General features: G+C 47.6%; 1 protein-coding gene and 1 long non-coding RNA gene across 2 annotated transcripts in view; one reads left to right on the top strand and one right to left on the bottom strand.

Annotated features, from left to right (window-relative positions):
• LGR6 (leucine rich repeat containing G protein-coupled receptor 6) overlaps positions 1 to 13,955 on the bottom strand; it is a 48,748-nt gene extending 34,793 nt beyond the window's left edge. The window contains exons 1-3 of the mRNA XM_037410284.1: positions 13,921 to 13,955; positions 10,704 to 10,919; positions 1,850 to 1,921 (exon numbers count right to left, since the gene is read on the bottom strand). Of these exons, the coding sequence (XP_037266181.1) occupies positions 1,850 to 1,921; positions 10,704 to 10,919; positions 13,921 to 13,955 (323 nt within the window). The remainder of the gene's footprint in view (positions 1 to 1,849; positions 1,922 to 10,703; positions 10,920 to 13,920) is intronic.
• An 8,946-nt stretch (positions 13,956 to 22,901) lies between these two features.
• The window catches only part of LOC119158558, a 25,574-nt gene continuing 23,061 nt past the window's right edge, over positions 22,902 to 25,414 (top strand). Inside the window, exon 1 of the long non-coding RNA XR_005107903.1 lies at positions 22,902 to 23,075. This is a non-coding gene — a long non-coding RNA (uncharacterized LOC119158558). The remainder of the gene's footprint in view (positions 23,076 to 25,414) is intronic.

The raw sequence follows: 25,414 nt of genomic DNA, 5'->3' as shown, positions 1-25,414 counted from the left end.
AACACAGGCAGTGGTCAGGCAGAGCCCTGCTCCAGGGGGACAGCCCCTGGAGGTGGAATACTCCCAGGGACAGGACTTCCACAGCTGCAGCCTCGCAGAAAGCCCTGTCCCTGTTCCTGCAGTGCTATGCAGTCCTGTCCCTGTGGGAACTGAGAGCAAGAAAGGGAGACGCTGAGCTCTCCTGAATGCTGGGCAGCATCTCAGATGGGCAACAAAAGGTAAAGGAAGTGCTAAAGCAGGAGCAGAGGGGAAGAGAGGGAAAATGAACTTTCAGCACAAGTGTCTGTGGAAACTGAATTATTTCCCAGGGCAATGGAAGCCCTTTAGTCTTTCCCACAGTAAATAAGGGGCCAGCTTCTTCTCTGCAGCTCCATCCTGCTTGGGATGGGCAGCACGGTGGCTTTAACCACCCTGGCTGCAGAATAAGCTTGCCCTGATGTAGGCTGTGATGTTGCTGCATGGTCTGCCTGGGTTATAGCCCAAACGGGGCTTTCTTCCATCAGCAAGTCCGCCCCTCCCTCCTGCAACTTGCCTGCCTTTGTGCTGCCCGGACGCCATGACTCTGTGCTCACATATTTGCCTGCACCCACCATAAATGACTGGGGAGAAAGCCAAGCTGGCACAGTGATGGAGGAGACCCGTGGGTCACCAGAGGAGACCATCTAGCAGCCTCCCTTCCCACATCATCCCTGGCACAGTTCAACCTCTCCCCAGCTGAGCCCTTCTGGGTGGCCCCAGGATGTGCCAGTCTGAAAGTAAGAGACAATGCGCGTCGTGGTCCTGCCCCTGAGGAGTGCGTCTGGGGACCAAGGGCTTGCCTGTTGCTTCCACTCTTGCCTGATTGCTGCTGCTGGCACCGTGCTGGGCACAGAGGGGCCCCGTCTCCTTGAGTGGCACTTGAATGCTGGGAAGCATCACCTCTTTTTTTGCCGTGACCTGCACCCCCTAGTTCTCCTTGGCAAGGAGTGAGGGCCTGGCTCTGACCCCAAGGCCTGTGTGAAGGGACATGCTTCTGCACAACTGAAGGCAACAGGCACCTCTTGCAGTCTTTCAGAGCCTTAATTTATTTGCTTGTTTATGTTTCCTCCTAGGCCATTGCACAGCACATGAGACCCAAGCAATTGATACTGCTGTTAAAAGCACAGTGTGTGCAAGGCAAGGCCACCAGATTTAACTCTCTTTGAACTCAGGGTGACCCATCTGCTGCTAATGAAGATGTGTCCTAAAGGAGAGTTCATTTCTGCTTCCCATCTTCCTCCGAGGTCTCCTGACAGACTGCCTACCCAGCCATGCCAAGAACATGGTGCAAGCTGAAGGAAGCTGGCAATGGGTGGTGCCAGGTGACTTGAGACCATCTCAAAGAGAGGTATTCCACAGATCCCCAAGGATTTTACCAGCCTTGAACTCAAGACAGCCCCTTATTCTGCTGGAGTCAGGTGTTTAGGAGGCTTTGGGACAACATGCCTGTGGTGAGGGGGTGGGGACACCCCCCGGGGAGAGCATACATGCAGGCTCTTGGGACTGCACCAAGACTCGACTTGTGTCCAGGGCCTCAGAGCCCCCTCCCAGCCACTCTGCCCACATGTGCAGACCCCTCTGCAGCAGCAGCACAGCTAGACCAGCTTGCACAGGCGCAGGGAGAAAGTCCAGTCTGCCACCACCCCAGGAAGCATCATGCCCTCCATGGGCTGGTGCCTGGAGCCAGACCTGCTGCTGCTCTCTGTGCGTGGCAACGAGTAAAACATGCAGTGTGGCTGGCCCAGAGACACCAGCCCTTTCCTGTGGGCTGTGCTGGAGGGCATGAACACACACGAGTTCTTTAGGACAGAGAAGAGAAGAGGTGACTCACAGGGTTTCCAAGCTGTGCAGCCCATCAAAGCCATTGGCTCCCAGGCTTTGGATCCGGTTGTTGTGCAGGTGCCTGTGGACAAAACAGAGATGGTCAGTGCAGGTGCAAGCTGACTTTTTCCTGCCACTGTGAGCCATGGCCCAGGGACATCCTGCAACTGGAGCACAGCCTGGGCTGGGCTGACAAGGGGTGCTACAAAGTCCCCTCTCTTGCCCCATGAGACACATGCTAGGTGCAACAGTGCTTGCAGAGCAGCTACAGAGCTCCCATTTCTCCCAGGAAACCCAGGCTGACATAGGACTTTCCCTGAGACCTCCACTTTCACAGCTGCCAGGTGAGTTTGGATGAACATGCTTAAGCAAGAAGCTTCAAGAAACACCCTAGATCTCACCTTACATTGTGCCCAACCCTACAAAGTGCTGTGTGGCTTCAACAGTTGCCCACGGACACCGGGTGCTATCTAAGGACACAGCCATATTTAGACTCCTCAGAGCCCTAGTAGTAGCAAGAAGGCTTTGAGTTCAAAATCATCCTGTTAGTCACAGTTTATTATCTTTACTTGCAAAAAAATGAAAATGCTGCCAGTTCCTGGATTTAGCTCCAGTCTGACTGCAGTGAAAGTTGTCTTTAGTTTAATGGTTCAGAGTGGTTAAATTGCAGAGGCCATGCGACAGGCTGATGCACATTCTCCACCCCAAGGCAACAATTTTTTCCCTGTTCCCCTTCATCGTGGTGCTACATGCCATGAGCCAGTGCTTAAGGGCTCTGGATCTCCCAGCCTTAATGTTGGTGCTGAGGGCCCCTGCAAAGCCACCTGGGGTATTTTTTGCTTTGGAAGCTCCATAGGTGATGAGTTTCTGGAGTCCCATGTGATGGGTTTTCTGTTTCCACGGGCCCCTTACTCCAATGTCTTAGTTTTTGGGTAAACCCAAGACCTTATTTCCTGGATTCTTCCTTTCCGATGTCAGAGCCTCTGTGTGTGTATGTGCACATCTGAGTGTTTTTGCCATCTGGCTTCCTTTGCAGCTGGTGGGAGCTGCATGGCTAATCGTGCATGTTCCTCTGAAGTCCTACTCAAGGGCACCTTGAAGTTCATCTAGAGAGATCTTGTGGGCAGCCGCAGGAAAGTCTGCTGAAAAGCAGAAGACAACCCACTGCTACCAGCCTACACTTCTGCCAGCCTGCGCTTCAGCACATTAGCGATGTCCGTGCTTCCACTGGGATGGTCTGTGTGGAGAAATGCCCGCTGAGGAGGTAAGGTCCTCTGGGGCAGGATATCCTCTTTGCTGTCTGTCAGGGTGGGTTTCCCCATGAGTTCATTGTACAGTTCAGGTTCTTCTTTAACGCGGAGTCATGTGTGGTGAACCTGCTGCCACACAACTTGCCTTTTGTCCCTTGCCCATGCTCAGGGACACACCAGCCTTTGTCCAACAGTGCTGCCTCCTTCCAAAAGCCTGGGGGAGACTCCACTGGCTGGCAGGTGGATCAATGACTTTTTTTGTTATTTGCTGCTTGATCTAAATCTGTCTTGGCTTGAAAAATCTCTTACTCCACCTGGATTCAAGTGTGAGCTGTTTGGCTGAGCACAGGCAGCTCCCACTGCCAAATATTCTAGGGTAAAACAGGAGAGAGCTGGGAGTGGAAGAGCAGCCAGGCTCTAGGGCAGTTTGGTAGGGGCTTGCAAAACAGAAACCAGCCCAAGACGGATGTTTGTCATTGGGATGAGAACATACAAACATTTCAGAGGAATGGGAAGGGAGGGGAAAGATATGTGATAAAATGTTTGCTCCTTTGAGCAAACAGGAAAAAAGAAAAGGATGTTGCCTGCAAGAAAACTCTTAGAGGAGAAAAGAAGCTGAGATCAAAATCAGAATCTTACAGGAGAAATTTCTCTTGTCACAAGAAGAGAAATTTGTCTCCAGGTGTTTTCATCTATCAAATGTTATGGGATAGGTTCAGATCATGTTGCCCTTACTTGGCACTTCCAGTGCAAGATGGTGCCAACCGTTTTGGGTCAGTCTGAGTACTGGATACTGCATCTGGCAAATGGAGTGTTTGGATCTGGAGTTGCTCTGCAATTGCAGCAAGAGGTACCACAGGAACCCTGTGCCCCACACCTCTGTCTGCTGGGAGGGGACAGCGTGGGGAGAAAGGAAATGCTGAATGCTAGAGGAGATGTGAGCTCCCTGGAGCTTTGTCAGGGTGGTACAGCAGGACACCTTGTCTAAGCGTGGATGTGCTGGGCAGCTGACTACCGTCTCTCAAGTCAAGCAAGGAGACAGAATAGAAAAGCAGTCACCTGCTGTGTTTCTATTTGGCTCTAGAGTGCTTTGTTTGGAGACAGAGTAATGAAAATCGTTAGAAGGAAGTTCTTTGTTGGTAAGAAAATTATGAGCAACCAAAGAGGAGAGTTATAAAAAAATTTGCAGTCCAAGCTGAACTCTAGAGTTGTCCAAGCTGAACTCTAGAGTTGTTACCCAACCACATGGCAATAATAGAAACATTAGAGTTGCAAAGGTAAACACTTGAAAAGATGTTCCTTTCTTCCATCCTGCCTTCCCCCCCACCAGTAAACAAAGTTCAACAAGTAGAGTTGCAACATCTCCAGTGTTCGTCAACTTGAGCTCAGCCCACATGACGTTCTATTCTGCCCCGTAAATTACAGCTGGTTTGATAGCAGCTCGAGATACTTGGTTCTGCGCTATAAAAAACCCTTCTGTGATGCAAAAACATGAGAAGTCTTTAAGCCCTTGCCGTTCCTACTGGAGCTTGTACCCACCACCGCCCTCAGTAAGAGCAATGAACTTTAAGATGTGTCTCCCTTTGCAGGTCAGCAGCACGATGGAGTGAGGCTGGTTTGTGGCAATCATCCATGACAGTAGCTTTGCCCGGGAAGGAGCAAGACAGTCATTGCTTTTTTGTGGGCTGGCATGCAGACTGCTTTTCAGTTATGCACCTCCATTAGAAAACAGTGATATCTTTGCAAAAGTGATTATCACAACTGACTTCTGGCGGGGTCGCAGGTTTGCCCAACATGCTCCTGCAGCAGCACGAGTGCTACCAGATGTCATGAGGCTGGCTAGCTCCTCTGCTGTGTCAGGTGAACCCATGCTGCATCTTGCTGAAAGGCAACATAAATTACAGTAGCTGCAGAATTCCGAGTGGCCACGATCCCCCAGACAGGCTAGGGAGAGGTGCTTCGTCTAGGTTGGTGTCTCAGGTGATGAGACTTTAGAAGCACACCAGAAAAAAACCAACCCTACAAGATTAATTTGTGCCCCTCAAAAAAATGCACAATTGTTTCTAGAAGGAAGATTTTCTATCCTCGCCAACAATTTCTTATCATGAATTGGGCATAAATGCAACTTTTTCGAATCACCCCTGCAGCACTCCTAGTAAAATTTGTTTCATTTTCATGTCACTTCCTTTTCCTGTTATTTTTCAGTGGATTAATTTTGATTTTTCTAGTGGATTAAAAGACCCTGGAGAACAGTCTTGTACTGAACTGGGAGTGAGTCCAACACAGGCATTAGCACTGTGAGCTCTAACTCTGGAAGAGCCACCTCCAAGGTGACAGGGCATTTGTCTTACACACAAAGGAAGGCAGCTTCAGCTAATGTGCTAAATACTCATTTAATAAAGGTGCTTGTCTGCATGAACAAGAGGGTAGACTGTAAGGAAAGGGAAATTATATTACATCTGCGTTATGCACTGGTGAAACTGGCTCTGGAAGGCTAAATGTATTTCTGGTACCCACATTGTTAACCGGATGTTGATAATTTGAAATGGGTGCAGAGAAGAGCAATAAAAATGATCCGAGGTCTGGAAAAAACTAGAATGGAGACTGAGAAAACTCAATCTGTTTAGCTTATTAAAAATAAGATCAAGGGGATGAATGCAGTGTAATGTATAGGATTCTTCCTGGTTAGAAAATGGGTACTAAAATGGTTCTGTGATTTAGTGGAGAAAAGAATAATAAGAACAAATGTCTGAAGTCAGAGCCAAAGAAAATTCAAATGGGAAATATGAGCTTTTTTTTTTTTGTTGTTGTTTTTTTTTGTTAACACTATGGATGATTAACCACTGGAACAAACTACAAGGAAAAGTGGTGGATTCTCCATTGCTTTCATTTCTAATGACTTCATTTTTTCTTCTTAAAAAGGACAAATAAAAACATTTTCCATCAGTTATTTGCATTAGATGATTTGAACCAAGTTAAAATCTGACATGATATGAATTCTCCCACTGGACCAGCCATTGCCATGAAAAATTTCCAGCTCTATTGTGGCAAAATCATCCTTTTCCTCAACCTGGCCATAGATAAGGAGAGAAACCTAAATCATAAATGGTGCAAATTCCCATGGAATATTTCTGTCAGTGAAGGACCAGCATGCAGCTTGTCTGGTGAAGAATAAAGCTTGATCAGAAGTGACGTTCTCAGGGGTACATTGGAGTGAATGGGACCCAGGTGTTCCAAGCAATATTGTTTTTAGCAATAATGAACTGCACATACCTGGCACTCTCCACCAATACCTGTGTTCCCAAGAACTTCTCAAAGAGGGACTTGTTAAGTCCCTTGTACAGGTGAAGGTAGTGATGCACAGTGATGATTAATCTGACACTGACCTACCAGACTGGGGTTTGTTGTGCTGGGGAGCTCTGAGTCCCACAGATGTCAGCAGAATCTACTGGCGCTCAACTCCCCTGAAAAGCAGGGATGGGATATTTGATGTTTGCCCCCAGGCAGGGAGGACACTGAAAGTCAGTGGTCCCTTTTGGAAGTTTTGGCCAGAGTAACACCAGAACAAGGACCAAAACAGGAAAAGGGAACCCAGGAGTCTTGGAAACCAGTTTTCTCCTCTGGTCACTAAACTATAATGTTAGAGAGCTCTATCATGTCCTTACATGATAAAAACTGTAAGAAAGAGAAATTCTGCTAAATGCCCTTCATTTACTATCTTCAGATCTCAACATGTTCAGATGGAAGGTCTTATTGGGTGACCTCAGAGGGCAGCACTTGCAGATGAGTGGCTTTTCCCTGACAATAGATCATCAGCTGAAATTCAGGTTGCATGAAGGTAAAGTGCTGTAGAGGAGGGGAAAACCAGCCTTATATGAGCATATGCAGTAACAGGCTTTTAAATATCTACAGGAAGAAGGTCTTGGTGTTCAGTAGCTGTCAAAAAAGCAAATCAAATGATAGAGATGACTAGAAAAGAGAAAATAGGCTACAGAATGGCATTATGCCATTGTATAAACTGGCATTAATTTTTGTCTTTGCTACAGAGAGTAGTTCTGCGTCTCTCCATCTCAAAGGTGTGGAGGAACAAACAAGTGTGATACGTAGATTAACTTCTGATTGGAAAACAGCTGACTGGATATGGACTAGAAAAGCCATGAGAAGGGACGTGTATGACAGACAGTAACAAAGACAGAGATGGCACAGAGGAGGTAGAGACAGAGTACAATAACTAGAGGGTATTAAGCAAAACTAACAGGTAGTGGCACAGAAACAGCTTTCCCATAGTCCTTGTTTTCAAAAGACTTCTGACCAGGTAGACAAGGGTCAGGGCCAGGTAAGAGAGGTGGAGCATCTTTTTTGCATTATGGGGCCAAGTTAACTCACTGGCTCCAAGCTCACTGCATGTGAAGCAGCAAACGCTGGGTCCTTTTGACAGCGCCATGTTCAGCATTGCAGGGATGTTTGAGTCAGTGGGGGTTCCAGGAGCTAAAGCTCCCTGTGGAGCCAAACAGTGAAGGATCTGGGGTTTGACCTAATTTGCTCTAACATAAGGGATCACCTGTTACCTGATGAAAGTAAAACTACCCAAAGACTCTCTCTAGCCAGATCCGTCATTACAAGGCTGCAGAGCAAACCGCTCTACTGCTTGGCCTGTTCAGGAGAGGTCACTCCAACTCGGTGTCCCATCCACATCCTAGCATCTCTGCTGAGAGTGCTCACAGCTCCTTTGGTGACACCAAGAAAGAAGGGAACTGCCACCCATTGCAGAGAATGTGGCAGCAAGGGGGAATTCTTGGCTATGGTTCCAAAATTTGTCCATGTGTGATTCTACTGCAGGACTAGTGGACCTCTCTGGGGACTGGGGCTGAAAGAGGTGTTGTGATTCCTGGTTTGAGAGTTCACTTTCTGCTGAATTCAACTGACAGAGGAGATGAGGGACACTAATGAGAACTGCTGTCATGCACTTTATCAGCCTGTCAGCACAGCAGCATGGGGGTTTCAGATGCTTGCTTCTAAATTAAAAAAATATTTTATGCCTGAGAAAGAAGACAATTTTTGTAAAAAAAAAAAAAATAAATGCTTCATACGAATAATTGGCTGAAAAATGTTCAGGCCTGTTTCTGTTTGCAGATGCTAAGATACATTCTGTCCTGAATAGACCAGGCTTGGAGATACATCTTCACTGTCCTGTTCCCATGACCCACTCTGATCAAACAAAGTCTTGTGCCATCAGCAGCACAGTGCCAGCATCACAGCACGTGAAGCCCTTGTTATCAAAGCTGGGAAAAGGATGGCATCAATTACTGACACTCATAGATTTCATGATGAGTGATTTGCGTGAGGCTCTGCTTACTGAACACCCTGCAGCCCTATTTGGCAACCTGTAGCAACGATAGGTGGGAATAAGATCAGGGAAATACTCAGCAGAGGTGTAGTTTATCGGCAGAGACTGAATTCCTTAACTTATTCCAGACTGAGGCTTCTATACTCTGCTGGTGGTGCTTTGAGTGAGTGCAGGGTGACCACTCACATCTCTCCCAAAGACCCAAGGTGTGTGGGGGAGGAAAAGCACACCTCTGCACCCAGGAAGGTCATGCCCTTAGCCATGGTCAGCTGTGTCCATGAGTATTAATCAGGCTGTGTATGAGATGAAAGATTCCCTTGTGCTCCTCCACATCTGCCCTTGGCTCTTCTCCCCCAGGTACTCATTCTAATACCTCTCAGGCAAGAAGTTTCCCAATATTTATGGTACCAGCCAGCTCTTCTCCATCTACGTGCGAATTCAGACACTTGAAGAGAAATGCATGTATATGTCACCTGTGTCCTGGTAGGGCAAGTCTCCTCCTGACCTTAGTGCCTAGCTGGGCTGGCTTTTGGCAGGGGTTGCTTCTCACCTTGGTGGGTGAGTCTGAGGCAGGGAAACATCCCTGCAGGGGTGCAGGAAGAACACTGGGTGACTTTCCACTGGCTGCGTGATGACAGGGCTATGCATGGAAGCAGGGGAGATTTATGGGGCCAGTTCTGCCAAACACTTGTGATGCCACAAAAATTTATCATTGTGTCCCACAGTGCCTGGCAGGATCACACGTGTTCTATTCCAATTGTCTGTGGTGGGACATTATTCTCTCCCTTGTGACCTAATGGTCAATGACTTTTATTTCTTGAGCTTGCCTGTTTAATTAAGGAGTTGCTTTTCACCCAAAGTATGGGATAAGCCAGAATGAAAGCAGCATGCTTTTGAGACTGAAATAAAACCCCAAATGTCAGCTCACCCGCTGTGCTAGCTATTAAAGCTGAATGAAGTGGTTGCATTATGATGGTCATGGGATGCCTTGTAGAATGAGCACTATTGTGGGTGAAAACTACTTATTTGACATTTCTCAAGTTGCTTTTAGCATTTCTCCTAAATAAGCCTCTATGCTTTGTCTAAACAGCTGAAGTTGATGCTTGATAAAACTCTGGACTGTGCTCTGTCCAAGCGCTTTCTATGCTAGATGGCTTCAGTAAACACTTTAAATTTTGAAAGCGAAATAATTGCTAAACTTTCACTAAGGCACCACATGCTGAGGTTACTTAATACCCTGATATGAACATATTAGCAAATGAAAAGGTAGCATTTCATGTCAATACAGGAGCTCTAAACTAGTTGGCAATCACACCTGAATTTGCTAATCAACACCAAAAAGGTAATGACTAGCTAATTTGCACATGTAAACTTCCTTTTAAAAGCTAAATAATATGCAAGCCTCTGTTGATAGAAAGGATGCACCTCCTGACATAACTGCCAAAGACATCGGTTTGCCTTTTGATTACAGGCTGTGGTGTGTCTGGCTGCCTATGGAGTAAATGTTTCCCTCCTGGGCCAGGTATCTATCTTCTCAGAGCAGCACTGTTCTCTACATCGCTCTGAACACTGTCAGTAAAATGTTTATAATGCAAACTGGATGACAACAACATGCACCATGGGGTTGTGATCACTGCAAAGAATAGGTCATCTGCATATATAACACAGTTATGCAAATAGGCACGTGCAGGCTTGGACAAGGTGTTGAGGTTAGACCTTTTGTTCAAAATCATATTTGGCCAAAAAATTTTCTTGGCATGTTTTCCAAGAAAAAAACAAAGTTGTTCTTTGACCTGACTGCAAGTTGTTGCAGTTTTATTTTTTTTTTTCATGTTGATATAAATTCCTGTAGCTTTAACACAAGGATTGGAGGGAAAAGAGAAATTATAAGTTTTTTATTGCTTGAATCTTCGGGGGGGGGGGGGATATCTGCTGTTTCTATGTACTGATTTATTTATTTTTTTAAATGCAAAACATTTTTTTACTATCAAGGGAGCTTTTTGGCTCTTCAGTGAAAAGTGGGGAAAACGTGAAAAAAATCAAAAGAGGCAGATTTAGCATTTCGTATCAAATGGCAAGGATTCCTTGACTCTCAGTGAACAAAATCCCTGCCTGCTGCCCCTGCAGCACAAAGCTGCTCCTGGGGAGTGACCACCAGGTCTTCTTCCCACGGGGGAGGAGGACCCTGTTTGCCAGGCACAGTCAGCACCTTGTCCCAGCCGGAGGATGCTGTGGCTGCGAGGGAGGAACAAGCAGAGAAGGCTTACAGCACCACGAGGCTGCTGAGGTTCTGGAAGGCGTAATCAGGGATGTGCCAGATTTGGTTGAGAGCCAGGGTCATGGCTTGCAGCGCTGGCAGGTGGTTCAGAGCTTGGACAGGGATCTCCGTCAGGGCATTATCGTCCAGCCACAGGTGACGCAAGGAGAGCAGCCCCTCAAAGCTCTTCTCGGGCACCACAGAGATAAGGTTTGCATCCAGGCGTCTGAGTGGAAAAGAAAGGGTGGGGGTAAGTGAGAGACGGATCTAGCATTGCTGTGTGCCCGCAGTGTTATGCAAAGGGAGTTTTGATGCTGAGGGGGATGGATTGATGGCCAAGGAGATTGGATTAGGCTGTAAATAGTGATTAGCATAAGGAGGTATCGGTGCAAGGCTCCTAACTGTGCTTGGAGATGTCTGACCTCTGCCAAGGATGATCATTTCTCGATGGCCATTTAGAGCTGCCAGCTGATGGCAGCTTCTTAAACAAAGTGGTTGAGCTAAGTCCTTTCACATGGACCTACCAGATGGACAGTGGACAGCTGTGGCTTGCAGGCACCCCCCTTAAAAATGAGCATCAAAGCTGCATCCCCTGGGGCTGGGCTTGCCAGGGATCTGCCTGAGCCGATCTGCAGAGGCACAGCCCTATTTGGGGCACCCCACAACCTGCTTAGACCCACTGCTGTGGGATGTGCAGGACAGTCAAACTGTGTGGCCAAGGCCCCATTGCAGGAGAAAAGGCTTTGTCTGGAAATGCAAAATATGTGGCAGTCCTGCTTGGGGTCCTGTGTTTGATCCGAACTGCCAGAGCTACCTGCAAAATCACCGCAAACGAGTCAGACCATATGTCATGGTGCAGGAATTAAGCCTGTGCTCTCTGTATCGCACATGTTCAGGCCTTTCTTTCTTCTGGATTTGCCAATAGCTTTTTTCTTTTTTTATAATCATGGAAACCTTAAGGCAGTTGAATCTGAGGTTTAATTTGGTGAGAAACTTTAATTTTTAAGACTTGTTTTTGTTCCAAATTAGAATGAGAAGCCAAAAAATATTAAGCTTATTAAGAAAAAAAAAAGTTAAAAAACTAGGTTTGGAAATCATCTCTCTTAAAGATCTTTTATTTCAACAATGGTGCACAGGATACAATGTGTTATCTTAGATTTAAAAATCAAAATATAAGAGGAAAACACTTCAAATTTGGATGAAGTACCAGGAACCAATTATACCAAGGAGAAAGCAAATTCTGTTTTCCATCCATGGCCAACAGAGCTTATTTTATTTTTCTGAACTATCTAAAGGAAAGATCTCTGAATTCAAATTGCAAAGAGAAAGCACTTTGTCTTAGCAAAGCATGGGAGAAGGTAGTTAACAGAACTGTCACGGCCCAGCCCTTGAATCAACACTCCTCCATAAAGGAACGTGCTATAGAAATCAGTATTTTTGACTACAGAAAGGAATACTTCTGATGAAAATTGGACACTGGAACAGACCCCCAGACGCTGTTTTCCTCCCCCCACCCCCCCAGCAGCAGACCCTTTTCCAAAGAGCACAGACATTCACAAACCACTTCCCAGCACCCTGCAATAAACTTCTAGTCTGCAGGAGGAGGCCAAATGCCCCACCATGTGCACAGAGCAGGGAAGAGGCCAGGTGCAAACAGTGGTCTCTGTGGGGTAGGGGTGGTATTTCCTGGGTGAAATTCTCAGATGATCCTGGAAAACAAACTTTTTCCTATGCCGCAGAGGGAAGCATTTCCTGCACTGGCTGGTCTGAGCTGGATGGACAAAGCTGGAGATTTGTACGTGGTCAAGAAGTGCAGTCAGACCTTCCTGAGATCACCCTTGGACAACTGCCCTTTAAATGCAGTGTACAAGTCTTGATACAACATCACCTCAAAATGAAATGATACCCCAATGTGGATTAAATAACTATTTTGTTACTTCCATTTTGCCACATCACCACATTTTTCCAAATTGCAATACGCTTGCATTGCTGCAAAGCAGCATTTCCTGGTGTAATGCTGTTCAGCTGAGAGTTTTTTAGCCAGCTCTGTTGATTCCTCTGTGGATGACAAAAGCACATCGCACCCAAAGCTCAGCTCAGTTGCCACCAGGTTTGAATCTTTGCTCAGAAGACTGACACAAAATGGTGTATATTTTCCTCTTGAAGAGGGTGGGCACATTGCAAGTTCTACCTCAATTTACCTCCTGTCACCAAGACTACAAATAATTTGGAGCACAGTATCATTTATCTTCCCAAGAAGACAAATCCAAAGAATAAAAACCAGAAAAGCAAACCCTACAGCAGCCCAGGGTAAGATTAAAGACTCTATTTGAAAAATTTCATCAAAATGTTTTGGGACAAACAAGAACTTTTTAACCAAAATTAAAACTTGTGTGGGAAATGTTAATCTTTGCTTAATTTTTCCATTCCTTCTTCAGCATAAGAATTCTGTTAGTTTTTGGCATCATAATCTGTTTTTTTTTTTAAAAAAAAAAAAGTACTGCTTACTTTTCTCAGAGACATTCTTTCATCCAAATCCCTATATGTTTACTGAAAATTGTTTTAAAGTGAATGCTCTGTTTTAAGTTTAATTAATTAAAGAACAGACAATGAAAATATCCACTGGGAATAGTTATCATTTTTCAAAACCAAATTAAAATTTCAGAAACAGAGATGCTGAAACAGAGGCAAGGGCTGGTACACCAGGCTGAGCTGTCCAAGGCAGGGATGGTTTGTGGCAAGGCAGCGGGGTGGGCCCTGAGACTGTCTGGCTTTATGTCCATACTTTGGCCACCAGCTGCTGGGCAAAGCCACAGACGTGAGCCACGAGGGAGTCTAGCTTCAGTGTGATGGTGCCCCAGGTGTTGGGGAAATTTACCGTTAATGCTGATGTATCTGCTCCATGGCTGTTTAGCATATGCTCAGGACAGGCACTTTTTAAAATCCATGGCCATAGGTACGAGAGAAGTGCCAGTGAGGTAGCATGGCTCCTAGGCAGATTTTTGTGAGGTGCTTGGACACCTCCCTGCCTTTGTGGATCCCTATGGTTAGTATAGGCACGATAATTGAAGTTCATCTAACGAGTTTGTTAACTCTTCTGGATGGCCACTAGCTTTGGACATGCTGCAGCTCCCAGCTAGGCTCTGCTCCACGTCTCTGTGCCCTGCCATCAGTGAGAGGTCACCTCTGCAACACCCAAAGGAACCCCAAGTCTTCTGTCCCCTCACCTCCACATGGGCTGCCTGGCGGCAATGTGGAGCATTGTGGGGAGCATGGCCACTGCCCCTGAGACACTGTGGAGAGCAGCACGCTCAGGGAGTGCTGGTGAGCTCCAGCCTCATAACTGCTGCCTTAACCTGGTCCAGAGGGTGAGAATCAGACCCCAGCCAGACTCCCCAGTGAAGAAAAAAGGGAGACTTTCTGCTGGTTGCAATGAGCTGGACAAGGACCTGAGCAACCTCAGAAACAGCAGCCTGCTCGGACCACAAGACAGCAGCTATCTGGAGCTAATGAAGTTAAAATTAGGAACAAGGACGTGTCCAGGTGAAGGTATTTCACACACAGAATGAGGGGCAGGATCCCTTATGTGCCTTTGCAACATTGAGAAGGGAACAGGGAACATGGACTAAGTGATGGCTGCCTTCCTGGTACCAAAAGTTCTCTGGGTTATTTAATTGCTCCTTGGGGAGCTGATGGCTGTTTCTGGAATAGAGGTGCATTCTTTCTAATAAAAGCTGTGCATGTGGGTATTGCTAATTGCTATGGCTTTCAGACAGCTCTCCACTCTCTTCTGGAAGGAGAAAAGCTGAAGTTCTTGGCACAGAGTTGTTAGTAATTATATCAATTATACTAAACAAAAACCAACCCAACAGTTCTCTCCTTTCTTCAGTGTGTGACTCTGGCTCTGTAAGTGTTTTGTTATGATTTATACCTAAGATAATTGGGCTGATTAGTGGGTAAATTGGACAGTGCAGGCTGGGGCTGGCTCCTCACCTTCCATGGAGATGTTTTAATCTTTATTTCACCAAATCACTCAGTTGGTTTTCCTTGCAAGCATTAACCCGTTTGTTGTTTACAGAGGAAGATGCCTCTTTCATGGAGCTGCTGAATGGCTTAGAAGTGGGACTTCATCTCACACCTGCTGTTAGGTCTGGAGAGTGGATGACACAGTGGTCTCCAGATGTCTGCATGGACAAAATTTCCAAGTGACTTCACAGGCTCAAGCAAGGCACTTCAGAGCATCATCCTGTCCATTGGAGGCAAAAGGAGCTGATTTTAAGTGGGACATTCAAGAACCACGTCATATGAAAATCACCAGCTCCTTGAAAGTCTCAGCTTCTGGGTGTAGACCTGCATCTACTGCTGATAGTTATGGGGCATTTATATGACTTCAACGTGACACTTAGTCAAAAGTCCTAAAAGTGCCTGGAATCACCTCAGATTTTACTCCGTTTTTGGTTTTATGGACTACAGGGATGGGGATAGAGGGAACTGACTGGGAAGCATGTCAAAAGTCCCTTGGCTTTTGGTCTGAGCCATTGACTGTGTCATCTTCGTTCACATCTGTGCTGAGCCATGGTGAGAGGAGCAGGTCAGCACCAAATGCAAGTATGTCTGAGCCCCACCAGCTGCTGCCTTTGCTGCTGCTGCACCAGTAGCAGCTCTGGGGAGCCAAAGGAACCCGCACGGGGTGGGAAAGGGAAGTCTTTCCTTGGGCAGGGCAGTGTCAGGTAGGCTTCATGTGGGTGCAGGGTTAGGAGCCCAACATGCCTCTGAAGAGCCACTTCATTCCTTTGAGCATTTTCTGTATTTGATAAAGGTTTGAGGAGGAATTGCCTGCCTTCTTGCCAGGAACAGTCTAGAGTTGATGCTAGGACCAAAAATATTTCTAGAAGGGACCAAGCATGTAGGGAAGTCCTTTTCTAATGAGAAAAGGTCAGGAGTGGGAGATTCCCCCTTCCCAGCGTGCAGAAGATAAGCCAATGCAATCAGTTCATCCATTCAGGAGGTCCAGGTGGTGGTGGTGCTATGTGCAGCTGCCAGTGCAGTGAGCATGTCATAAGTTTTGCATTAATTCTGACAGGTCAAGCTACAATCTGAGATCTTTGGTTTCCTGCACCACAGACCCAGCAGTTTTTAAGAACTGTCATGTTCCAAGAACTGTTTCCAGAGTATTTCAGAGGATGTACAAGTGCATTTCCTAGACATCTGTAAGCACATGCATCCTGTTGTCTGTAACATGACTGGCAGAAGTGTGCAGCAGTGGATAACCAGAAACAGCCCCTCTGTTCCCTAACAGATGTGGTGCAAATCTCAGGCTATGACTGGCAGAAGCAACTTTGCCCGTATCTTTCCAGTTCCTTCTGCCTGTGGAGCATTTACAGGGGGAGCTGCAGCCTAGAAACCAATAAAACCAGAAAGTGCCATGCTGTCAGGAAATATCCTGACTTCTGCTGCTGTGCTTCCTTCCTTGCACACAGTACAGACAATAATAGCTGGCTCTCTGTATGCCTTAGACAAACTATGTGCAGTAACTGGTCTGCAATATAAACTCTGATGTTCCTCCACTGCCTGCAGCCCAGTCACAACAGGACAGTGGGACCTCAGACTCCAGCCCATCCTCCCAGTATTTTTTGCAATATATAGAGCTATTATTTCCCTTGATAAAGTTGGAGAAAACTTTCCACCAAAGACTATACGCAGCGTTGGGTATACTGGGCTGGGCTGTTCTCTCTCCAAACCGAGGAGCTCCACTGCATCTCGACTCTCTGTCAACAGCAGAATATAGGACATAAAAAGGATGGTCTGGAGAGAGCTGTGACCCCGTGAAGGTGTTGAGGCCTGACCCAGCAGCACTGGGAGGCAGAGATGGTTGCCCACCCCTCCCTGAGTCCACCCCTTCCTCGGGGAGTGAGGTGCTCGCTGTCTTCCTTGGCCCCAGTGTGCATGTGTGTCGGCTGAACAGAGCTGATCTCACCAGAAATGTCTAATTGGTGCCTTCAGGCAATCATGTCTCTCTTCCTGTCTGAGTTTATCTTGAAAGGCTTGATTGAGTTACCTCCTATCCCATAATAGGATCTAAGTTCCTTGTAGTAACATAAGAAGGAGATGATGTCACTGCAGCTATTCTCCGATAACTTACTAATGACTGGGGCCAACACCTCAGTTCCTTTCTCAGGCAAAACTCCCAGACACACTGAGTCAGTACCTGGCTTGTGAGCTCCTGGGGGAATGTGCCGCGAGGAGCTGAGGGCACAGCGAGGGAGGATGGCTCCAGAGCCCTGCAAAGCGCCCTGCTCGAAGGCACTCTGTCCCCCTCTGCCAGGCTCCCCTGCAAGCCAGCTCCGTATGGGCTGCGCTTTCTGCGATGCACAGCACCCCATGGGGCCCAGATACACAGAGGTTCTGGGTCCCTGAGCCTGCCCAAACTGCCCAGGTGGGCAGCAAGGGCTCCTTCCATCAACTGATACCAAACGGGATAGGAGAAAGGCAGCCAGGGACGGACTACAGTGCTAACCTGGAAGGCTGGAATCTGGTTTTAATTTCTGCTCTGTCATGCCCTCGAGGTCATAATGCACTGCAGATACACTGGGAGAATGGACCTATTGGAGCGGGTCCAGAGGAGGTCACAAAAATGATCAGAGGGCTGGAACACCTCTCCTGTGAGGACAGGCTGAGGGAGCTGGGGTTGCTTCAGCCTGGAGAAGGCTCTAGGGAGACATTTATAGTGGCCTTTCAATACTTAAAAGGGGCTTATAAGAAAGATGGGGACAGTCTTTTAGTAGGGCCTGTAGGAACAGCACAGAGAATAATGGCTTTAAACTAAAAGAGGATAGATTCAGACTACATATAAGGAAGAAACTTTATGATGCAGGTGGCAAAACACAGCCACGGTTGCCCATAGAGGCAGTAGATGCCCCATCCCTGGAAACACTCAAGGTCAGGCTGGACAGGGCTCTGAGCAACCTGATCTAATAGATGTCCCTGCTCACAGTAGGGGGATTGGACCAGATGACCTTTAAAGGTCCCTGCCAACCCAAACTGTTCTATGATTCTGACTCTATGAATGATACATTACTGAATAGGTAAATTGTTGCCTTGTAGGCTCTCTGCCTCTGTCACAGAAGAGCTCACAGCCCTCAAGCAAGACTTGCAAGTGTTCACTAGCTCCATTTCCAGGCTGAAAACACTTGTGAAAATCATCTCAGGCAGCAAATGAAGGTTCAAGATGCAAATGTTCCCAGTTGGGTGTGGAACAGGACCTGGTGGAAAAGTTTGCAGGGCTCTGTTTGGACTGCAGTGAGTCTTCCTTCACTCCTGACTTAATGGGACATGTACCTCTGGGAAGCCCTCCACAAGGGATGCTCAGGAAATGAAATCAGAGCAATACCAAGACTCCACACAAAGTGCCTTTGGTACAGACAAGAAGGCTTTGTTATCCCCAGCTGCAGACACCTCCAAAACCCCTCAGGTCAGAACCGTGCAAGAAGGATTGCCAAAACCTCTGTGCAGCTATAGAAACTGCCAACGGTTGGGCAGCTGCACTCCACCGGTGCACCAATTCCCCAACCAGCCCTTTCCCTGGGCACCTGGCATTGCCCCTTTGCCCATGGTGCCAGGCACAGGGAAATGGAGAAGGTGCAGGAGGCAGCCAGAGGCTGAGCAGAGTGGCTCAAAGGTCCACCAAGCACTGTGGGTCCTGCATATTTGCTGGAAAACCTGGTGTTCGTCCAGCACAAAGCTTGCTGGAAAAGAGAAGGGAGAGCAGCTTTTGGGACCGAAGCAACAGGACACACTGATTTCTGCAGAGAGGGGCTCTGAACAGGTGATGGTGCCCTGAGAGCTCTCCAGAGCCAAGCATGTACTGGGATGTAAGAGCCAGCTCACACCTTGAATGCGCAAGGGACCAGATGCATCACAAGGACCCTGCCTGGCAGTGGGCACCTGCAGGGTGTCACAATGGGGTCCATGCCTGACCTGCTCCATCCGCTCTCCACTTGCGAGTCGGTGTTGAGATAGGGGTCCAGATGTCCAGTCTGTGGTGTTTGACTCAGGCAATCATTGCGAGACTGGCAGTTATCTTGTTTTGATGGACACCTGGGTGGAGACTTCCTCCTGTTGGGGTGCTGGACTGTACCCTGGCATGTTCGAGTGCCTCCTTGTGCTGGGTGAGCATCCATAGGATCCCCTGTGACCTTCCAATGCAGCTGGCTTTGTTTTAGAAATTAAATCACCCTTACCCTTACAGTGACACCTCACACCTCATAGACTATACTGGGGAGAAGCACTGGCCTTTGCTGAGAACTTTGATGGTCATGCATGCGGCGCACCACTTCTCACTGAACATGTGACCCACAGCTGGCCAGATGTTGACCTGGAGAGGAGTGCACAACAGCTCTCTATCTCACCAGGGACTGAGGGCCTCTGGTCTTGGCCCCTCCACAGGTTTAAACAGCATGGCAGCCGTGAGCCCTCCAGAGCCAGCGCAGGGGTCTGGGGGACTGTCTCCTGGCCCCTCTCCGGCTGAGGGGATCCTCCATGGGCCACACACAGCAGCTTTTGAGCCACACCACAGCTGCAGGGCACTGGAACGCTCTGCTGCTCTTTCTGGCAGCTGAGGCTGCTTTCAAGGTGGAACACTGAGTCGTGAGAACAGGGCATAGTCTGCTTGGCTGGGATTTGGAGCTAGCTGTCCAGTGCCCCTGCTCTGCCGCGGGCTCAGCGTGACCCTGGACAAGCTGCTTGGCTTTTCTTCGCCTCCTCTTTGCTCTGTACGAAGGGAACTGTAGCTTTGCCCTGCACTGCAAGGGGCTGTGCAGGTTGCTGTGTCCCTTCGAGAGCAGTCAGCACTGCAGGCGGCTGTGAGGGGACAGATCGCTTGGACCACCTGCAGCCTGGGCTAGCAGGGACCTCCCAGATCATGACAGTGAGCTCTGACTGCCAAAGATACCGTGTCTAATGGAGCCTGTCGTGCACAGGGCTGGCTTCTGCTGCTCCTAGAATTTTGTATATGTGCCTTATATCACTTGGCTAAAAATTAACTTGGTGTTTATCCTACCAACACAGCTAGTATTCCTATGCCTTACCTAATAAGGTGGGACAGTTCTGTACTTTTCACCCCTGAGTCTCACTAGATTGACTGTGCTCCCATCTACCTTGCTGTGGGAGGAACTTCTTGAAGTCCACAGGGTTATGAAAGGGGCAGAGAGTTAAAGATGAGAGAAATGTGTCTTGAATAGAGGACTAAATGTTGCATAGGTGGGTGCCATCTTAATATGTTGTTCATTTCTTGTTTGCCTTCCTATGTCCAGTTTACCTGAAGCTTCTCTGTGGTTCATCAGGACTGCTTGCACATTCAATGCATGTAACATCTGGGACCCATCTTCCTTTTGCACTGACACATCTACTGTATGTAACATCTGGGACCCATCTTCCCAGCTCTGTGGCTGTATCTACTGTAGGTAACATCTGGGACCCATTGCCCATCTTCTCCGTTGAGCCTTCACTGGGGAAATGCAGCATGCCCTGGATACTTACATGTGTAAGTGAGTGAGTTAAGGTTCATGAATCCCCATAATAAAGGTCAATGGAAAACACGTTGGAACTTACTATATGACTCATATGCAAGAGCGTGTATGTGTGTGGATTGTGGATGTGAACTATATTATTTCTTTAGTGTCTACAATGTTCTAGGCACTGGGAGGGCAGTCAAGACAGTGTGTGCCTCTTCCTGAAAGCTATTACAGCCTGAAGTGGGAACTGACAGTGCGTATGAGAGGGCTGTGAAGGTGAGTTTAAGTTTCTGTGTTTGTTAGAGTCACTTCTGAGGGACATTTACGTATGGAAAGCTGGGTGTTGCAGCCATTGCACTGTGGGCAGAGGAGGGTAGGAACAATACAGATAGACAAGCGACCACCGGTTTCAGCCTGGTGTGAATGATCTCTTGAACGTTGAGCCAAATGGGACTCCTGGTTGCCACACTGGATCTCTAGCAGTCAATATAGGAAAGTTTGGAGGTGGCTACAGTACGTAATGGGCATAGCCATGTAGGTATAGCTTCTGCCAGACTGCTAGAAAAATACAGCTCAAGCCACTCAACCTGTACTGTGACCTCTTCACTTGAGAGCACAGCTGGTGAATCCTGGAGGTGTTGGGGCACGGCAAGGGTATCCCTCATCATCACCCCCTTCCAAGTGTGGCCAACCACAAGATCAATAAATGTGAAAATTAGAAAGTGAAGTATGAAGAGAGGAGTTGACTCAGGGGATCGTCATGAACATTAAGGCCCAAGTCAAGATCACTGGCAGCTGAAGAGCCTACACTCCTTGCACTTTTATTTTTGGGCAAGACGATCTCACCTGATAGGTTTCTCTGAGGGCTACACAAGTGTGTGCTGGGTCATGGGGGAGGAGAGATGCTCAGCTCTGCTTTGGTACCCATGCTCTGATGATGTGTGTTAGCTTGGTGAGCTGGTTTTGCCAGATAAAAGTGGGGGGTGGGCAGATGGGTATTTTTTTGCTCTCCAGGGGTAGGAAAAACACATCTTACCCAGCCTTATTCACACAGAACTTGAAAGTAATTATAGGGTCTTTCCATAGCCAGAAGAGAAAACTAGAGTCCTTCAGAGAGTGATTCATCCTCTGAGACAGGGCTCTGAGATAACAGAGGTGATTCACCCTCTGGAGATGCTCATCATTTTCCACTGCTGACTAGCTGAGATGAGTAATATCTAGACAGCTATGGTCAGAGGAGAAAAATCCACCTGGCCGGCCTGAGGGAGATGTGGGCACAAGAGAAGCTTACCTGAAGGGAAGGAAGATTGTGTAGCGAGGCCATGGAGGATGACTCAGAATTTGATTTCCTGCCTGGTGGTATCTTAAGCTCTCCCACCACGAGGGAAGGATCTAGCACTACAGTCACAGCAGAGGCATGAAAACACCAGCCTCCTGGTTCCAGCCTCTCGACTTCCCAACTACAAACCTGGCCCAGGCTGCTCTGTGTAATGCCAAATGCCCACATGGCTGACCCCGCTGCTGTTATTTGAAGGCTGCAAGGGGGAGGCAGTGAAACTGCTTGTTAGGTCCCACCAAGAATACAGTGACCAAGCCATAGTTTTTTCCCCTGTAAAAAGAGGGTGATTTCAGAGACAGGGCAGGAAGATTTTGTGCAGCAAGCATCCTCTAGTGTGGAAGCAACTTCTTTAGCATGCTGCCTGCACTGGGGTCTCTTTCCTGCCACAGGCATGCTTTCTGCTGCAAAGTGGTCTGTGAAAGGTGACATTCAAGGTCCTGTGCTCTCAGCAGCAGCAATCACCAAGAAAGTACTTGCTGTTGCTTTGTTTCAGTCTATCTTCAGATTCATCATTAAGAACTACCTCACTGAACTCCTTTTCATTGTGCTCCAGAAAGACCCCATAGCCAATAAATCATGTTACAGGACTGAGGTGGTCTTGCCACAGACAACTTCTGTGCCAACAGATTGTAAGTCACTGCTATGTTATGTCGACTTTTATAGAGTTCTGTTTTTTCCGTAGCTTTCATCCTCTAAACACCCAATGGAAAAAACACCTTTCTTAAACCTTACTCCATCACGTGTGATTTATAGAGAAGAATATTGCTGTTAACAGCAAACTGTCAAATCTCAAATAGATCAAAGAAGTTAAACAAGGGATGAATTGACTGAGCTCTTCAGGCCATGCTTCCAAAGCATGCTTCCAGCCATGATTCCAAAGTAAATTTTTTCTTCCTTCTGTCATAAGAATTTATATGCTTGTGAGAATCTAATCAGGTGGGAAGAGCTTTCCTCCTTTGTCTACATCAAAGTCCACATGTTCTCAACTTGCTATAAGTCATTCTTTGCATTTTAATCTCTGGCCATATGTATAAAAATAACTACCTGCCTTGAGGGACAGGGGATGAAGTAGTCTTTATTGCCTTTCCATAAGAATCCAAAAGGTTCCTGCTAAAGATATCAGAGAAGTGGCAAACCAATGGGTTGGAGTAACTGGATTATTTTAGTTAGAGATAAAATGAACCTGTATGCAGGTGAGTGTACATGTCAGGCTGGTTTACTGCTCAGAGATTATGCGTCAAGTAAAGCTGGAGTGAAATCAGAATATAACGGGGAAATTATATTTGTAGAAAACATGAAAATGCTTGCAGTATTTTTAAGAACAGTGTATATGACACAGTTTGTCCTCCAGGTTGCATCCCATCAGCTTATGAAGACATCAACTCCTTCTGCAGGACAGATATAAAGAGAACAGACACTGCTGTCATATAAGCAGTGCACCTCGTGGTGCAGGATCTTGAGGCTTCACTGCTCATGAAGGGAAGTGCTGCTGCTGCTGCTGTTGGGGAAAGGGAACGTCACAGAGGAGGAGGTGAGTGCAGTGGGGAGATTTGTCAAAAAGTAGCTGGGAACCATTCTCCAAGTCTCAGGTGCCACAATTGGTTTCTGTGCTTGCAAATGCAAGGGTGAAATGGGGTATGGGCTCGGTGTGCTGGAGGCTTGTGGGGCAGCAACAGCTGTGGGGAAATCCCACGGTCAAGGCTGGTCCAAGGACCTGACTGTTGCTGGTCACTTGGACAAGGCAGAAACATCTGAAAATTACTTTATGGGACTGAATGGGCTTTGCAGACCTTTAGCCAAGACACCAGACTTCTAGTTCCCTCTTATCTCAAACTGTAGTATCGATGGACTATGATTTACTTGCTCTCTCTTGTCTGGAGCAGAGAGTTACCAGATTTTTAGATATTTCTAGACAAACCTCTGTATGTGCAAGGCCAGAGGATGGGCTAGAGCTGTGGTTAACTCCCTGGTACTAAAGACTTAATGAGGACATCATTTTGATACCCAGGTGGGTATCACAGCTTGAAGTCATCTCAGCTGTACTCATATGTCTCCTTTTGAACTGTGTCTCTTTCCAGCTGTGAATGGAGGGGACCAGGCACTGCTGTGAGTGATCTGTCTCAGAAGGCAGGTGCCTGCTTTCCAGGAGACGTTTGTCCCCCCCTGCATCTACTTGTCTCTCTTGACTAAAGGATGCTGCTCAGACACATGGCAATGAGCCCAGCTGGAGCCTTCCCCACTGCTGGTGTCCCACTGGGGGACACCATGTGTGTCAGCGTCTCCATGCCAGCTATGTCCATATTCTCAGAGTCTGCGGTCTGTGTGAGGTTACATGCAGCCACAAGTCTCTGTGCAAGGAGAAATGAGCTGCCATGGGGCAGGAGACAAACAAGTGGATGCCATTATCTGGCAGGGAGAAATGTGACCCTGGAAGCATTGTGCCTATGCCGCTGTGTTTTACTGGGTCAGAAAACCTGCTACTGTCTCAGGGATGTCCAAGGTCGCTCAAAATCCCAGAGATTAGATATTAGTGCAGTTCCTGCCCAGCCTGGATAGGGAACCCTGAGGAAATGCAAAGCTCTGGGATTCGTGGCCGCAGGCAGATCCCCACGCTGAGAGCACAGGCTGGCACTGTGGAGCTGGGCTACAGCGGTAACCCTAGGACAGCTGCACTGGGCCACTCAGAAATCTTATCCTCCTGGAGCCCCTGGCCTCAAAGCCAGGCGAGAGAAGTGATGATGACAGTCCTGAGGCCACCATATAGCTGCCCATACTGGAAAAGCTCTGACACCCTTCTGCCTGGCACTAAACCTCCATTCCCCCACCAAACTGCTGTAGGCAACATCCCCCCAGAGGAGCCAACCACCCGCCAAGCACCTCCCCAAAGTGCTGATCTGCGAGAAACTCCAGAAAAAGCTCACTATTCTTATTGTTTTCAATAAGTATTTGAAAAAGAAAACCCAAGAGTGTATCTTGATCTCTTAATCCATCAGATTTCTTTTCTCTTTGCTTTCCCTACCTCTGCAAGCCTGGTAATTATAATTTATAGCACCTGCTCACTTTGAAATACCTTGGACTCCTTCTGCCTGGCAGAGGAACAGACACAGTGCCCATCTGCTTTAGGTAAATTCTCACAAACCACAAAGTCATTAATTAGACTGACACACGACTCTTCCAGAATACACATGGTATGTTGTTACTGCACCTATAAACCACTGGTAACCAGATACTCTGCCAGGGGATCACAACCGGATCAGAGCATTACGTAAAGCCCTGGCACCCCTTGCAGGGCTCAGAGCATTGCCATCAGGTGTGCGTGTTCTCTCTAATCCTCCTCACCGGGCTTCCCAACATGCTTCCCCAATAAAGCAAGCCTGCTGGGAAGCAGCTCCCTTACACTTGGTAGGAGGCTCAGTCTCCTGAGGTTTGTATTCTCTTCTTTTGAAATCCAAATTCCTCTCTGTATTAAACTAGTGATCCCCGCCAAAGTCTCCTTCCTGACAGCTCAGGCTCCAGGCAGTGATGCCTCATCATCCTGCAGCTGGCAGGGAGCGGGGCAGGTCTGATTCTGGCCCCACGGGACTGGCTGCAGCTTCAGAGAACCTGTGATGAGGGTGTGTGTAAGGACAGGTGTGTCTGATGTGGATGGGGGTATTTGGGTGGGTTTGACACTTGCCTCCTTGGGCTGGCTGGCAGTCATGGGGCAGAGTGAATTGTGAATGCCTCTGGCTGGGAAGTGCTGGACCCCGCAGCAGATGCCTCCCTCCGCAGAAGGAGCAGCCCAGACCACATGAAGTCCCTGATGAGGGATTCTTGGTGATACGCAGTAAGCCAACCTGGAGCAGCCAAGGTCAGGGTCAGCACTCAAAG

The sequence above is a fragment of the Falco rusticolus genome, chromosome 17 (assembly GCF_015220075.1).
Source record: "Falco rusticolus isolate bFalRus1 chromosome 17, bFalRus1.pri, whole genome shotgun sequence".
NCBI classification, from domain to species: Eukaryota; Metazoa; Chordata; class Aves; order Falconiformes; family Falconidae; genus Falco; species Falco rusticolus.
The sequence above is the reverse complement of the archived record's forward strand: the minus strand, read 5'-3'. Positions and strand labels throughout refer to the sequence as shown.